Genomic DNA, 16,944 nt, shown 5'->3' with positions numbered 1-16,944 from the left:
ATGTGTGTAAGGATTGGTGAGCTCCACGTCCTCCCACTGCACCCTTTTGATCCCTCCCCTCTATATAGCAACTTTTAAATGACAGAGGTTAAATAATGGAAAACAGATCACTAGATGCCAAAGGTAGGAAAGGGAATGACGGGAGCAAGGGTTGGTGGTACATTTATAAGAGTACTAAAACAGGATTTCCTGTGAGAGGGAATTATTTAGTATCTGGGCTATGGCGGTGGGCACAGGAAGCTACGGGTGATAACACTATACAGTTCTAATTACATGCACACACAAACACAAGTACAGGAAAACCTGACTGGGGAAATCAGGAATAAGATCAGTAGACTGTGTCACTCTCAATGTCTTTGCTGTGATTATTATACTACAATTTTATAAATATTATTATTGGGGCAAACTGAGTGAAGTGCACGCAGATTCTCATTATATTTTTTCTTGCTACTGCATGTGAATCTTCAATAATACCAATAAACACTTCAATTAAAAGTATACCAGATTGGAAGGTGTAGCATGTAAACTGTAAGTATAAGAAACCTGGAACTGTTATATTCATATAAGTAAAATACATACTGGGAATCGAGAAGCATTACTAGACGTAAAGAGGCCAGGAGCATCTTGATAAAGTGACGAATTCATCAGGATTCTGACCAGTAACGCATAAAAATCCTTAATATATTCTTGTAAGGGAAAACCTCAGAAGATAAATCCTTAGGTGAGCTCACCTCTCTTTCTCCACTATCTTTATTTGAAGGAATTTAAAATTATTTTGAGTTCTGGGTGTGACTGAAACTGAAGCACATATCAGTTGCTAAAAGGTAGCAATTGTACCATATTCCACTATGCTTTAATTAGAAACAAAGGATTATATTTTGTTAATTATTGTAACTTAAAGTCAGTATAAACAAGAAAAACACTTGCTTTGTGTTCTTTCCCCAGAAAAATCATAAAGCATTCACTTCTGTGTCTCTCAAATTCCATTTTCTGGAAATGACTAAAGACTGTAGCAGGCATATTTTAGATTATTTAGAGACCATGTACACGCCAAAGTCCAATGTTGATTTCACAGAATCACTGAGAAGAAGCACGTTAAGCGAGTAAACCTTTAAACAGATTTAATGTTCATCAGATAGAAGTATCTTTGGTAAATAATTTTCTCTATGACTTTACTTAAAAAACTAATACCTCGTGATTCCAGACAGATTGGGGAAACTGCTTACGATGTTCTGGTGCAGTAGCAAAGTGACGAGAACCATTGATGAGAAACTGATGTGAGGTCACATAGATTTAGTGTGAGTTAATGAAAGGAAACATTTTTCTCCCTTTGAACTTACCTCTACAAATTCATTGTGAGTTTTCTTGAAAACTGCCTCTTCACAATGGCTTTTGAGGAGCTTCTGAATGAAGTTGGTGGCCTGGGAAAATTCCAGATCCTTCAGATGGTTTTCGTTCTTCCTCCGGTCATGATAGCAGCCTGTCACATACTGCTGGAAAACTTCACTGCAGCCATTCCTGGTCATCGCTGCTGGGTCCCCATCCTTGATAATGACACTGTCTCTGATAATGACACTGGGATCTTCAGCCCTGATGTCCTCCTGAGAATCTTCATCCCGTTGGATTCTAACTTGAAACCAGAGAAATGTCATCGTTTCCTCCTCCCCCAGTGGCAGCTCCTTCAACTGAACGGGACCTTCCCCAACATGAGTGACCTGGACACGGAGCCCTGTGTGGACGGCTGGGTGTATGACCGAAGCTCCTTCTCCTCCACCATCGTGACTGAGGTAAAGGCCCCATTTACCTCTTCTGAGTACGTGGTGTGGGTGTTTAGAATAACATGAATAGGCACTGTTCAAATATTCAGTTACTGAGTAGCTAGTATAACCAGCTCTCTTTTATTCTTTCAGTGATTGTTTATCTTTTTAATTGCCAAACACTTACATTACAACTGAGGATGATGAAATCAACAAACTGCTCATGAATTTTACTATCACAAAGCTTAAAATTTAATATGAAGATTGACGTTTAGACAAGGACATACTTGATATAATGTGTGAAACATTATTCTTATTTATTATTATTTTTTTTGTGGTACGCGGGCCTCTCACTGTTGTGGCCTCTCCCATTGCGGAGCACAGGCTCTGGACGCGCAGGCCCAGCAGCCATGGCTCACGGGCCCAGCCTCTCCGTGGCATGAGGGATCCTCCCGGACCGGGGCACGAACCCGTGTCCCCTGCATCGGCAGGCGGACTCCCAACCACCGCGCCACCAGGGAAGTCCTGAAAAATTATTCTTGGTCACTTGTTCTCAGTCTAGTTGCAATTGGAAATATTTGTATTAACTTAAAAAAATTCCTTTTCCTGACTAATTGTCAGAGAAACAAATCAGAATGTATTTCACTATAGGTGTGATCCAGGCATCAATGATTAAAAAAAAATAAACAAACCTCAATTTTTCCAATGTGTGACAAAGATTGAGAACCACTGAGGTATGCAGTGCTCAGTCAATATGAAGACTGTCCCTGGTATAACCTGGTAGAGTGAGCTGAGGATCTAGCGAAAGCCATGCTTAAGCTGAGACATGAATGATACAGATGAGTAGATGTAGTAAAGGAAACCAGAGGGCGTGTTCACTGAGGGCTATTGGAGTCAGTGCGCATCGAATGGTAAAAGATGCTGTGAAGTTCCTCTGTGCTGGTTTCCTTCTCTTCCAGTGGGACCTCGTATGTGATTATCAGTCACAGAAACCAGTGGTTCAATCCCTATTCATGGCTGGAATGCTGGTGGGGGGCCTCATATATGGTCATCTCTCAGACAGGTGAGTGTCTCCAGATCACTGCTGCCATTCCTCTGTGGTGTTTTCACAGTTTATGATTAATTGCTTCATAAAGATTCTTTATTGAGTCCCAATATACAATTTATACTGTTGTGGGTTGCCTTGGTTCCAAGGGAGCTATAGATGGAAATGCAGAATTAGAATCATTGTGATGAGTGTCATTTTGTTGCCACAGAGCTCTCTGTACTGGTCACATAAATGGCCTCTTCGTAAGATCTGGGTGCATTTCAGAAGAGTAGTTTGAGGTGAGTTACCATAAACTTCATTTATAAAGGTGAGAAGGAGTTACCAATGGGAAGTGAGAGGAAGGTGCTTCAAGATAGGAGGTTCTGCCTGTTTGAAGAAACAGCATTGTAGGCCTTTCCCAAGGATTCAGTGAGCTAAATGTTTGTGGGTTCTCACATTAGTCCTCATATCATGGTTACCCCACTGTAATTAGTATTGATTTCTATAAAATTTGTGTGCTCAGTGAGATGGTACTGAAGTTGAATTAGAAATAATTGTGGCTATAATCTGTATGTTTAATTTTGTAAGAGATAAAAAGCCTCATTAGAGGTAATACTTTCAACAATATAAGGTAACTAATCTATAGAACTCAGGAGTCATAATTTTTGGAGTCAGAAGTTTGGGTTATCTTGTGCCTGGCAGGGGTCATCCAAAAGTAAGAGGACCAGCATGGCTGCCACATACTCAAGTCTCCCATAGGGGAAATGGGAGGCTTAAAGTACCCCTTGTCATCTGTAAGCCTAACGTCCTTTAATCTTACAGCTGAAAATTGTGGACTCTGAATGTGTCACCTCTCGAATCATGATTCTGTTCTATTGGTTTATCTGTCTCTTTATATGCCAGTACCATACTCTTTTGATTATTATAGCTTTGTAATATAGCTTGAAATAGACAGTGTTCTGCTTCTAGCTTGGATCTTCTTTGTCAGGATTGCTTTGACTATTTGGGTTCATTTGTGATTTCATATAAATTTTTGGACAGTTTTTTTCTGTTTCTGTGAAAGATGCCACTGGAATTTTGATAGATATTGCACTTAATCTATAGATGGCTCTGGGTAGTGTGAACATTTTAAAAATATTAATTTTTCTCATCCATGAACATGAGTTCTTTCCATTTATTTTTGTCCACTTCAATTTCTTTCATCATCTTGTTTTTTTCAGTGTCCAGATCTTTCATCTCCTTAATCATTTTATTGTTTTTGATGCTATAGTAAATGGGATTGTTTCTTTTATTACTGTTTTCAGATATTTCATTGTTGGTATATAGAAATGTGTTTGATTTTCATAAGTTGATTTTGTTTCCTGCAACTGTACTGAATTTGTAGACAAGTTCTAACAAAGTTTTTGGTTGAGTCTTCAGGGTTTTCTATATACAAGTTCATATCATCTGTAACAAAAAGAATATAATTCCTTCTTTCCCATTTGAATACATTTTACTTCTTTTTCTTGTCTGATAGCTCTGATTAGGACTTCCAGGATTATGCTGATAGGAGTGGTGTGAGTGGGCTCCCTTTATTCCCTTGAACTTAGAGGAAAATCTTGCAAACTGTCACTACTGAGTATGATGTTATCTGAAGGTTTGTCATATATCACTTTTATTGTGTTGAGTTATGTTTCTTCTACACCTAATTAATCGAGCATTTTTACCATGAAAGGATATTGTGTTATATAAATGGATTTTTCTTTATCTTTTGAAATGATCATATGATTTTTAACTTTCATTCCATTAATATAGTGTATCACGTATATTGATTTCCATATGTTGAACTCCTTGCATCTTAGGGATGAATCACACTTCATCATATTGTATGACCCTTTTATTGTGCTGTTAAATTTGGTTTGCTATTATTTTGATGAGAAATTTTTTGCATCTATATTCATCAGAGATGTTGGACTGTAGTTTTCTTGTTGTGTCCTTATCTGATTTTGATATCTTGAAAATGGTGGTCTTCTAAAATGAGTTTGACCATAATTCAAAAAGATACATGTACCACAAAGTTCATTGAAGCACTATTTACAATAGCCAGGACATGGCAGCAACCTAAATGTCCATCGACAGATGAATGGATGAAGAATATGTGGCACATATAGACAATGAAATATTACTCAGCCATGAAAAGGAACGAAATTGAGTTATTTGTAAGGTGGATGGACCTAGAGTCTGTCATACACAGTAAAGTAAGTCAGAAAAACAACAGGAAAATGTATGCTAGCACACATGTATGGAAACTAAAAATTGTACTGATGAACCTAGTGGCAGGGCAGGAATAAAGACGCAGACATAGAGAAGAGGCTTGAGGACACAGGGGGAAGGGGAAGCTGGGACGAAGTGAGAGAGTAGCATTGACATATATACACTACGAAATGTAAAATGGATGGCTAATGGGAAGCTGCTGCATAGCACAGGGAGATCAGCTCGGTGCTTGGTGATGACCTAGAGGGGTGGGATAGGGAGGGTGGGAGGGAGGCTCAAGAGGGAAGGGATGGGGGATATATGTATACATAGAGCTGATTCACTTTGTTGTACAGCAGAAACTAACACAACCTTGTACAGTAATTATACTTCAATAAAGATATTAAATAAATAAATAAATAAATAAAATGAGTTTGAGACTGTATTCTCCTCTTTAGTGTTCTGGAAATGTTTGAGAAGAGTTGGTGTTTATTCTTCAAATATTTGTAAGAATTCACCTGTTAAATTATCAGGTCTTTTAAAAAAAGTTTAAATATAGTCAATTTATAGTATTGTATTAGTTTCAAGTACATAAAATTGTGATTCAATATTTTTATAGATTGTATTCCATTTAAAGTTATTACAAATTAACAGCTACATTTACCTGTGCTCTACAATTTATCCTTGTGGCTTATATATTTTATTCATAGTAGTTTATGTCTCTTAATCTCATCCCCTATCTTGCCTCCCCCGCCCTTCCCTTGCCCCATTGGTAACCACTAGTTTGTGAGTCTGTTTCTGTATAATTACATAATTCATTTGTATTATTTTTTAGATTCCACATATAAATGGAAGCACAGAGTATTTGTCTTTTTCTGTCTGACTTTTTTCTCTAAGCATAATACTCTGTAGGCCCATCCACAGTGTTGCAAATTTTAGAATTTCCTTCTTTTTTTTTTTTTTTTGCGGTACGCAGGCCTCTCACTGTTGTGGCCTCTCCCGTTGCGGAGCACAGGCTCCGGATGCGCAGGCTCAGCGGCCATGGCTCACGGGCCCAGCCGCTCAGCGACATGTGTGATCCTCCCGGACCGGGGCACAAACCCGTGTCGCCTGCATCGGCAGGCAGACTCTCTACCACTGCGCCACCAGGGAAGCCCCTCCTTCTTTTTTATCATTGAGTAATATTCCATTGTATGTAGACATATGTGTGTGTGTGTGTGTGTATATATATATATATATATATAAAATATCTTCTTCATTCATTCGTCTGTTGATGGACACTTAGGTTGCTTTCATATCTTTTCTATTGTAAATAATGCTGCTATGAACATTTGTATGCACTTATCTTTTTGAATGGTGTATTGTTTCTTTTCAGATATGTATCCAGAAGTGGTATTGCTGGATCATACAGTAGTCTATTTCTAGTTTTTTGAGGAAACTCCATACTGTTTTACCTAGTTTCTGCACCAATTCACATTCCCACCAACAATGTATAAAAGTTCCCTTTTCTCCATATTTTCACCAAGAGTTGTTGTTTGTCGTCTGTTTCATGGTAAGTATTTGATAGCTTTGAAGTGATATCTCATTGTGATTTGGATTTGCCTTATCTGATGATTCCTAGTGTTGAGTATCTTTTCATGTGCCAGTTGGTCATCTGTTTTTGTATTTGGAAAAATGTCTAATCAGTTCTTCTGCCCATTTTTATATAGGGTTGTTTACTTTTCTTGATATTGAGTTATATATGTTGTTTAAATATTTTGGATATTTTCTTTTGAGGATGGGTGAGGTTTTGATTAGTGATTCAATATCTTTCATCATTATTGGTGTGTTCAGATACTGAACTTGCTAATGTTTCTGTCTTGGTAGATTGTATGTTTCTAGAAATTTTTCTATTTATTCTAGGTTATCCACCTTGCCACTTATAAATATCTGCAGTAGCCTCTTTGTATCTCTGTAGTATCAGCTGTAATCTATCTGCTTTCATTTTAAATTTTTTAATTTAAATATTCTCTCATTTTCTTAGTCAAATAAGTTTCTCAATCTTGTTTGCTTTTTCAAAAAATCGCGACTTGGTTTTGTTGATGGTTTCTATTGTTTTCCTAGTTTCTATTTTATTTATTTCTGAACTGCTATTAGTTATTTCTTTCCTTCTGCTAACATTGGGCTTAGTTTCTCCTCTTTTCCAGTTCCTTCAGGTGTAAATTAATGTTATTTGAGAGCTTTCTTTTTTAAAAACATCTTTATTGAACTATAACTGCTTTACATTGTTGTGTTAGTTTCTGCTGTATAAAAAAGTGAATCAGCTATACATATACATATATCCCCAAATCCCCTCCCTCTTCGTCTCCCTCCCACCCTCCCTATCCCACCCCTTTAGGTGGACACAAAGCACTGAGCTGATCTCCCTGTGTTATGCAGCTGCTTCCGACTAGCTATCTGTTTAACATTTGATAGTGTATATATGTCAATGCCACTCTCTCACTTCATCCCAGCTTACCCTTCCCCCTCACCATGTCCTCAAGTTCATTCTCTACATCTCCATCTTTATTCCTGTCCTGCCCCCAGGTTCTTCAGAACCATTTGGTTTTTTTTAGATTCCAAACATATGTGTTAGCCTACGGTATTTGTTTTTCTCTTTCTGATTTACTTCACTCTGTATGACAGATTCTAGGTCCATCCACATCACTACAAATAACTCATTTTCATTTCTTTTGATGGCTGAGTAATATTCCATTGTATATATGTGCCACATCCCATTTATCCATTCATCTGTCGATGGACACTTAGGTTGCTTCCATGTCCTGGCTACTGTAAATAGTGCTGCAATGAACATTGTGGTACATGACTCATTGAATTATGGTTTTCTCATAGTGTATCCCCAATAGTGGGATTGCTGGATCATATGGTAGTTTTATTTTTAGTTTATTTTTAAAATTTTTTTAATTTTTAGTTTTTTAAGGAACCTCCATACTGTTCTCCATAGTGGCTGTATCAATTTACATTCCCACCAACAGTGCAAGAGGGTTCCCTTGTCTCCACACCTTCTCCAGCATTGTTTGTAGATTTTTTGATGTTGGCCTCACACCTGACTGGTGTGAGGTGATACATCATTGTAGTTTTGATTTGCATTTCTCTAATGATTAGTGATGTTGAGTATCCTTTCATGTGTTTGTTGGCAATCTGTATATCTTCTTTTTTTTTTTTTTAACATCTTTATTGGAGTATAATTGCTTTACAATGGTGTGTTCACTTTCTGCTTTATAACAAAGTGAGTCAGTTATACATATACATATGTCCCCATATCTCTTCCCTCTTGCATCTCCCTCCCTCCCACTCTACCTATCCTACCCTGCTAGGTGGTCACAAAGCACCGAGCTGATCTCCCTGTGCTATGTGGCTGCTTCCCACTAGCTATTTGTTTTACGTTTGGTGGTGTATGTAGGTTCATGCCACTCTCTCATTTTGTCCCAGCTTACCCTTCCCCCTCCTGTATCCTCAAGTCAATTCTCTAGTAGGTCTGCATCTTTATTCCTGTTTTGCCCCTAGGTTCTTCTGACCATTTTTTTCCTTAGATTCCGTATATATATGTGTTAGCATACGGTATTTGTTTTTCTCTTTCTGACTTAATTCACTCTGTATGACAGATTCTAGGTCCATCCACCTCACTACAAATATCTCAATTTCATTTATTTTTATGGCTGAGTAATATTCCATTGTATATATGTAATATTCCATTGTATATATGTGCCTTATCCATTCATCTGATGATGGACAGTTAGGTTGCTTCCATGTCCTGGCTATTGTAAATAGAGCTGCAGTGAACATTTTGGTACATGACTCTTTTTGAATTATGGTTTTCTCAGGGTATATGCCCAGTAGTGGGATTGCTGGGTCGTATGGTAGTTCTATTTGTAGTTTTTTAAGGAAACTCCATACTGTTCTCCATAGTGGCTGTATCAATTTACATTCTCACCAACAGTGCAAGAGTGTTCCCTTTTCTCCACACCCTCTCCAGCATTTATTGTTTGTAGATTTTTTGATGATGTCCATGCTGATTGGTGTGAGATGATACCTCATTGTAGTTTTTTTTTTTTTGGGGGGGGTATGCGGGCCCATTTTTTCTAGGTATTTTTTGATTTCCTCTTTGATTTCTTCAGTGATCTCTTGGTTGTTTAGTAGTGTATTGTTTACCCTCCATGTGTTTGTATTTTTTATGGATTTTTTCATGTAATTGATATCTTGTCTCATAGCGTTGTGGTCGGAAAACATACTTGATACAATTTCAATTTTCTTAAATTTACTAAGGCTTTATTTGCGGCCCAAGATATGATCTATCCTGGAGAATGTTCCATGAGCACTTGAGAAGAAAGTGTATTGTGTTGTTTTTGTATGGCATGTCCTATAAATATCTATTAAGTCCGTCTTGTTTAATGTATCATTTAAAGCTTGTGTTTCCTTACTTGTTTTCATTTTGGATGATCTGTCCATTGGTGATAGTGGGGTGTTAAAGTCCCCTACTATGATTGTGTTACTGTTGATTTTCCCTTTCACGGCTGTTAGCATTTGCCTTATGTATTGAGGTGCTCCTATGTTGGGTGCATAAATATTTACAATTGTTATATCTTCTTCTTTGATTGATCCCTTGATCATTATGTACTGTCCTTCTTCATCTCTTGTAATACTCTTTACTTTAAAATCTATTTTGTCTGATATGAGAATGGCTACTCCAGCTTTCTTTTGATTTCCATTTGCATGAAATATCTTTTTCTATCCCCTCACTTTCAGTCTGAATGTGTCCCTAGGTCTGAAGTGGGTCTCTTGTAGACCGCATATATACGGGTCTTATTTTCATATCCGTTCAGCCAGTTTATATCTTTTGATTGGAGCATTTAATCCTTTTACATTTTAAGTAATTATCGATATGTATGTTCCTATTACCATTTTCTTAATTGTTTTGCATTTGTCCTTGTAGGTCTTTTCCTTCCCTTGTGTTTCCTGCCTAGAGAAATTCCTTTAGCATTTGTACAGCTGGTTTGGTGGTGCCAAATTCTGTTAATTTTTTGCTTGTCTGTAAAGGTTTAATTTCTCTGTTGAATCTGAATGAGATCCTTACTGGGTAGATTAATCTTGGTTGTAGATTTTCCCCTTTCATCACTTTAAATATATCCTACCACTTCCTCCTGGCTTGCAGAATTTCTGCTGAAAGATCACCTGTTCAACTTATGGGGATTCCCTTGTACATTATTTGTTGCTTTTCCCTTGCTGCTTTTAATATTTTTTCTTGGTATTTAATTTTTGATAGTTAGATTAATATGTGTCTTGGCGTGTTTCTCCTTGGAATTATCCTGTATGGAGTCTCTGCACTTCCTGGACTTGATTGACTCTTTCCTTTTCCATATTAGGGAAATTTTCAACTATAATCTCTTCAAATATTTTCTCAGACCCTTTCTTTTTGTTTACTACTTCTGGGACCCCTATAATTCAAATAGTAGTGCATTTAATGTTGCCCCAGATGTCTCTGATACTGTCTCAATTCTTTTCATTGTTTTTTCTTTATTCTGCCCTGCAGCAGTTGTTTACATTATTTTATTTTCCAGGTCACTTATCCGTTCTTCTGCCTCAATTTTTCTGCTATTGATTGATGCAGGGTTCATCAACTTGATTGTGGGGATTTAGTCCACTGCTCCTGAGGCTGCACAGAGAAATTTCCCTTTCTCTTCTTTGTTCGCACAGCTCTTGGGGTTCAGCTTTGGTTTTGGCCACACCTCTGGATGTACCTCGCTCTCAGGCATCTGTTCCCCACAGGAAGGAAGGGGTTAAAGCAGTGGCTGATTAGGGGGCTCTTGCTTACTCATGCCAGGAGCAGAGAGGGGTACGGTGGTTTTAACTGGAATGCGGGGTGAGCCTGTGGTGGCAGAGGTCACCGTGATGTTGCAACAGCCTGAGGTGTGTAGTGTTTTCTCCTCGGGAAGTTGTCCCTGGATCACGAGACCTGGCAGTGACGTGCTGCACATGTTCCTGGGGGAGTGTGTGTGGATAGTGACCTGTGCTTGCACACAGGATTCTTTGTGGCTGCAGCAGCAGTGTTAGCATTTCACGCCTGTCTCTGGAGCTCGTTTAGGCAGTGCTCTGCCTTCTGTGGGCAGACAGGGAAGGAATCCCCTCTCCTCACGCACCCTGAAACAATGGTCTCTTGCCGCTTTGGCAGGTCCAGACTTTTTCCCGGACTCCCTCCCAGCTAGCTGTGGTGCACTAGCCCTCTTCAAGCTGCGTTCATGCAGCCAACTCCAGTCCTCTCCCTGGGATCTGACCTCTGAAGCCCAAGCCTCAGTTCCCAGCCCCCACCCGCCCTGGGGGGTGAGCAGACAATCCTCTCAGGCTGATGAGTGCTGGTCAGCACTGATCCTCTGTGTGGGAATCTCTCTGCTTTCCCCTCTGCATCCTTGTTGCTAAGCTCTCCTCTGGGTCTCTGAAGCTTCTCCCCCGCCACTCCCTGTCTCTGCCAGTGAAGAGGCTTCTTAGTGTTGGAAACTTTTCCTCCTTCACAGCTCCCTCCCAGGGGTGCAGGTTCCATCCCTATTATTTTGTCTCTGTTTTTTATTTTTCTTATGCCCTACCCAGGTATGTGTGGATTTTCTTGCCTGTTGGGAAATCTGAGGTCTTCTTCCAGCGCTCAGTAGGTGTTCTGTAGGAGTTGTTCCACATGTAGATGCATTTTTGTTGTATTTGTTGGGAAGAAGGTGATCTCCACCTCTTACTAGTCTGCCTTCTTGAAGGTCCCCCTCTAGTTATCTATTTTATACATATCAGTGTATATATGTCAATCCCAATCTCCCAATTCATCCCACCACACACTCGTCCACTTTCGCCGCTTGGTGTCCATACATTTGTTCTCTACATCTGTGTCTTTATTTCTGCTTTGCAAACTGGTTCATCTGTACCATTTTTCTAGATTCCACATATATGTGTTAATATACTATTTTTGTTTTTCACTTTCTGACTTACTTAAATCTGTATGACAGTTGCTACATCCATCCACGTCTTTATAAATGACCCAATTTCGTTCCTTTTTAAGGCTGAGTAATATTCCATTGTATATATGTACCACATCTTCTTTACCCATTCATCTGTCGATGGGCATTTAGGTTGCTTCCATGATCTGGCTATTGTAAATAGTGCTGCAATGAACATTGGAGTGCATATGACTTTTTGAATTAGGTTTTTCTCTGGGTATGTGCCCAGTAGTGGGATTGCTGGGCTGTAATGCAGCTCTATTTTTAGTTTTTTAAGGAACCTCCATGCCATTCTCCATAGTGGCTGTATCAATTTACATTCCCACCAATAGATGCAAGAGGGTTCCCTTTTCTCCACACCCTCTCCAGTATTTGTGGTTTGTAGACTTTCTAGTGATGTCCATTCTAACTGGAGTGAGGTGATACCTCATTGTAGTTTTAATTTTCATCTCTCTAATAATTAGTGATGTTGAGCAGCTTTTCATGTGTCTCTTGGCCATCTGTATGTCTTCTTTGGAGAAATGTCTATTTAGGTCTTCTGCCCATTTTTGGATTGGGTTGTTTGTTTTTTTAATATTGAACTGCATGAGCTGTATGTATATTTTGGAGATTAATCCATTGTCTGTTGCTTCTTTTGCAAATATTTTCTCCCATTCTGAGGGTTGTCTTTTTGTCTTGTTTATAGTTTGCTTTGCTGTGCAAAAGCTTTTAAGTTTTGTTAGGTCCATTTGTTTATTTTTGTTTTTATTTCCATTACTCTAGGATGTGGGTCAAAAAAGATCTTGCTGTGATTTATGTCAAACAGTGTTCTTCCTATGTTTTCCTGTAAGAGTTTTATAGTGTCTGGTGTTACATTTAAGTCTTTAATCCATTTTGAGTTTTTTTTGTGTGTGTGGGTGTATGGTGTTAGGGAGTGTTCTAATTTCATCATTTTACATGAAGCTGTCCAGTTTTCCCAGCATCACTTATTGAGGAGTGTGTCTTTTCTCCATTGTATATCCTTGCCTCCTTTGTCATAGATTAGTTGACCATATGTGTGTGAGTTTATCTCTGGGCTTTCTATCCTGTACCATTTATCTATATTTCTGTTTTTGTGCCAGTACTAAATTGTCATAATTACTGTAGCTTTGTAGTATAGTCTGAGGCCAGGGAGTATTATTCCTCTGGCTCCGTTTTTTCCCCTGAAGATTGCTTTGGCTATATGGGGCCTTTGTGTCTCCATACAAATTTTAAGATTTTTTTGTTCTGGTTCTGTAAAGAATTCTGTTGGTAATTTGAATCTGTAGATTGCTTTGGGTAGTATTGTCATTTTCACAATATTGGTTATTCCATTGCAAGAACATGGTATATCTCTCCATCTGTATCATCTTTGATTTCTTTCATCAGTGTCCTACAGTTTCCTGAGTACATGTCTTTTACCTCCTTAGCTAGGTTTATTCCTAGGTATTTTATCCTTATTTTTGCAGAGGTGAATGGGATTGTTTCCTTAATTTCTCTTTCTGATCTTTCATTGTTAGTGTATACGAATGCAAGAGATTTCTGTGCATTAATTTTGTATCCTGCAATTTTACCAAATTCATTGATTAGCTCTAGTAGTTTTCTGGTAGCATCTTAGGATTCTCTATGTATAGTATCATGTCAACTGCAAACAGTGACAGTTTTACTTCTTCTTTTCCAATTTGTATTCTTTTATTTCTTTTTCTTCTCTGATTGTCATGGCTAGGACTTCCAAAACTATGTTGAATAATAGTGGCGAGGGTACACATCCTTATCTTGTTCCTGGTCTTAGAGGAAATGCTTTCAATTTTTCACCATTGAGAATGATGTTTGCTATGGGTTTGTCACATATGGCCTTTATTATGTTGAGATAGGTTCCCTCTATGCCCAGTTTCTGGAGAGTTTTTATCATAAATTGTTGTTGAATTTTGTCAAAAGCTTTTTCCGCATCTATTGAGATGATCATATGGTTTTTATTTTTCAATTTGTTAATACGGTGAATCACACTGATTTATTTGTGTATATTGAAGAATACTTGCATCACTGGGATGAATCCCACTTGATCATGGTCTATGATGCTTTTAATGTGTTGTTAGATTCTGTTTGCAAGTATTCTGTTGAGGATTTTTGCATCTATATTCATCAGTGATATTGGTCTGCAATTTTCTTTTTTTGTAGTGTTTACCTGTTTATATTTCCTATTTCTTCCTGGTTCAGTCTTGGAAGGTCATACCTTTCTAAGAATTAGTCCATTTCTTCCTGGTTGTCCAGTTTATTGGCATAGAATTGATTGTTGTAGTTTCTTAGGATGCTTTGTATTTCTGCAGTGTCTGTTGTAACTTCTCCTTTTTCATTTGTAATTTTATTGATTTGCGTCCTCTGACTCTTTTTCTTGATGAGTCTGGCTAAATATTTATCAATTTTGTTTATCTTCTCACAGAACCAGCTTTTAGTTTTATTGATCTTTGCTATTGTTTTCTTTGTTTCTATTTCATTTATTTCTGCTCTGATCTTTATGATTTCTTTCCTTCTACTAACTTTGGGTTTTGTTTGTTCTTTCTCTAGTTCCTTTAGGTGTAAGGTTAGATTGTTTATCTGAGACTTTTCTTGTTTCTTGAGGTAGGATTATATTTGCTATAAACTTCCCTCTTAGAACTGCTTTTGCTGCTTCCCATAGGTTTTGGATCATCGTGTTTTCTTTGTAATTTGTCTCTAGGTATTTTTTGATTTCCTCTTTGATTTCTTCAGTGATCTCTTGGTTATTTAGTAACGTATGGTTTACCCTCCATGTGTTTGTGTATTTTACTTTATTCCCCCTGCAATTTATTTCTAATTTCATAGAGTTTTGGTTAGAAAGATGCTTGATATGATTTCAACTTTCTTAAATTTACTGAAGCCTGATTTGTGACCCAAGATGTCATCTCACCTGGAGAATGTTCCGTGTGCACCTGAGAAGAAAGTGAAATCTGTTGTTTTCGGATGGAATGTCCTATAGATATCGGTGAAATCTATCTGGTCTATTGTGTCATTTAAAGCCTTTGTTTCCTTATTAATTTTCTGTTTGGATGATCTGTCCTTTGTTTTATGTGAGGTGTTAAAGTCCCCAACTATTATTGTGTTACTGTAGATTTCCTCTTTTATAGCAGTTAGCATTTGCCTTATGTATTGAGGTGCTCCTAAGTTGGATGCATATATATTTATAATTGTTATAACTTCTTGTTGGATTAATCTCGTGACCATTAAGTAGTGTCCTTCCTTGTTTCTTATAACATTCTTTATTTTAAAGAGTATTATGTCTGATATGAGTATTGCTACTCCAGCTTTCTTTTGATTTCCATTTGCATGGAATAACTTTTTCCATCCCCTCACTTTCAGACTGTATGTGTCCCTAGGTCTGAAGTGGGTCTCTTGTAGACAGCATATATATGGGTCTTCTTTATGTATCCATTCAGGCAGCCTGTGTCTTTTGGCTGGAGCATTTAATCCATTCGCAATGAAAGTAATTATCAGTATGTATGTTCCTATTACCATGTTAAAAATTATTTTGGTTTTGTTTTTGTAGGTCTGTTTCTTCTCTTGTGTTTCCCACTTAAAGAAGTTCCTTTAACATTTGTTGTAGAGCTGGTTTGGCTGTGCTGAGTTCTTTTAGTTTTCATTTGTCTGTAAACCTTTCGATTACTCTGTTGAATCTGAATGAGATCCTTGCTGGCTAGAGTAATCTTAGTTGTAGGTTCTTCCCTTTCATCACTTTAAATATATCATGCCACTCCCTTCTGCCTTGTAGATTTTCTGCTGAGAAATCAGCCACTACCTTATAGGAGTTCCCTTGTATGTTATTTGTCATTTTTCCCTTGTTGCTTTCAATAATTTTTCTTTGTCTTTAATTTTTTCGATTTGATTACTGTGTGTCTTGGCATGTTTCTCCTTGGGTTTATTCTGCCTGGGAGTCTCTGGCTTGGATGAACAATCATCCAAGTGCTTCCTGGACTTGGATGGCTATTTCCTTTCCCATGTTAGGGAAGTTTTCAACTATAATCTCTTCAAATATTTTCTTGTGTCCTTTCTTTTTCTCTTCTCCTTTGGGGACCCCTATAATGTGAATGCTGGTTTATTAATGTTGTCCCAGATGTCTCTTAGGCTCTCTTCATTTCTTTTCATTCTTTTTTCTTTATTCTTTCCATGGCAGTGATTTCCACCATTCTATCTTCCAGGTCACTTGTCCGTCCTTCTGCCTCAGTTATTCTGCTATTGATTCCTTCTAGTGTATTTTTTTCATTTCAGTTATTGTATTGTTCATCTCTGTTTGTTTGTTCTTTAATTCTTCTAGGTGTTTGTCCTTTAATTCTTCTAGGTCTTTGTTAAACATTTCTTACATCTTCTCGATCTTTGCTTCCATTCTTTTTCTGAGGTCCTGGATCATCTTCACTATCATTATTTTGAATTCTTTTTCTGGAACGTTGCCTATCTCCACTTCATTTAATTGTTTTTCAGGGGTTTTACCTTGTTCCTTCATCTGGTACGTAGCCCTCTGCATTTTCATTTTGTCTGTTCTTCTGTGAATGTGGTTTTCCTTCTACATGATGCAGGATTTTAGTTCTTCTTGCTTCTGCTGTCTGCCCTCTAGTGGATGAGGCTATCTAAGAGGCTTGTGGAAGCTTCCCGATGGTAGGGGCTAGTGTGGGTAGAGCTGCATGTTGCTCTTTTGGGCAGAGCCCAGTAAAACTTTAATCTGCTTGTCTGCTGATCAGTGGGGCTGAGTCCCCTCCCTGTTGGTTGTTTGGCCTGTGATGACATAGCATTGGAGGCTACAGGCTCTTTGGTGGGGCTAATGGCAGACACTGGGAGGGCTCAAGCCAAGGAGTATTTCCCAGAATTCCTGCTTCCAGTGTCCTTGTCCCCACTGTAAGCCACAGCCCTG

At 38.1% G+C, this 16,944-nt stretch overlaps 1 protein-coding gene across 1 annotated transcript in view; it reads left to right on the top strand.

Moving 5' to 3' along the window:
• The first annotated feature begins 1,385 nt into the window (after positions 1-1,385).
• LOC115840362 (solute carrier family 22 member 10-like) overlaps positions 1,386-16,944 on the top strand; it is a 38,816-nt gene continuing 23,257 nt past the window's right edge. Inside the window, exons 1-2 of the mRNA XM_030833098.1 lie at positions 1,386-1,787; positions 2,717-2,820. Of these exons, the coding sequence (XP_030688958.1) occupies positions 1,386-1,787; positions 2,717-2,820 (506 nt within the window). The remainder of the gene's footprint in view (positions 1,788-2,716; positions 2,821-16,944) is intronic.

Source organism: Globicephala melas, chromosome 8 (assembly GCF_963455315.2).
Source record: "Globicephala melas chromosome 8, mGloMel1.2, whole genome shotgun sequence".
Lineage (NCBI taxonomy): Eukaryota > Metazoa > Chordata > Mammalia > Artiodactyla > Delphinidae > Globicephala > Globicephala melas.
This window is presented reverse-complemented; position numbering and strand designations above follow the sequence as displayed.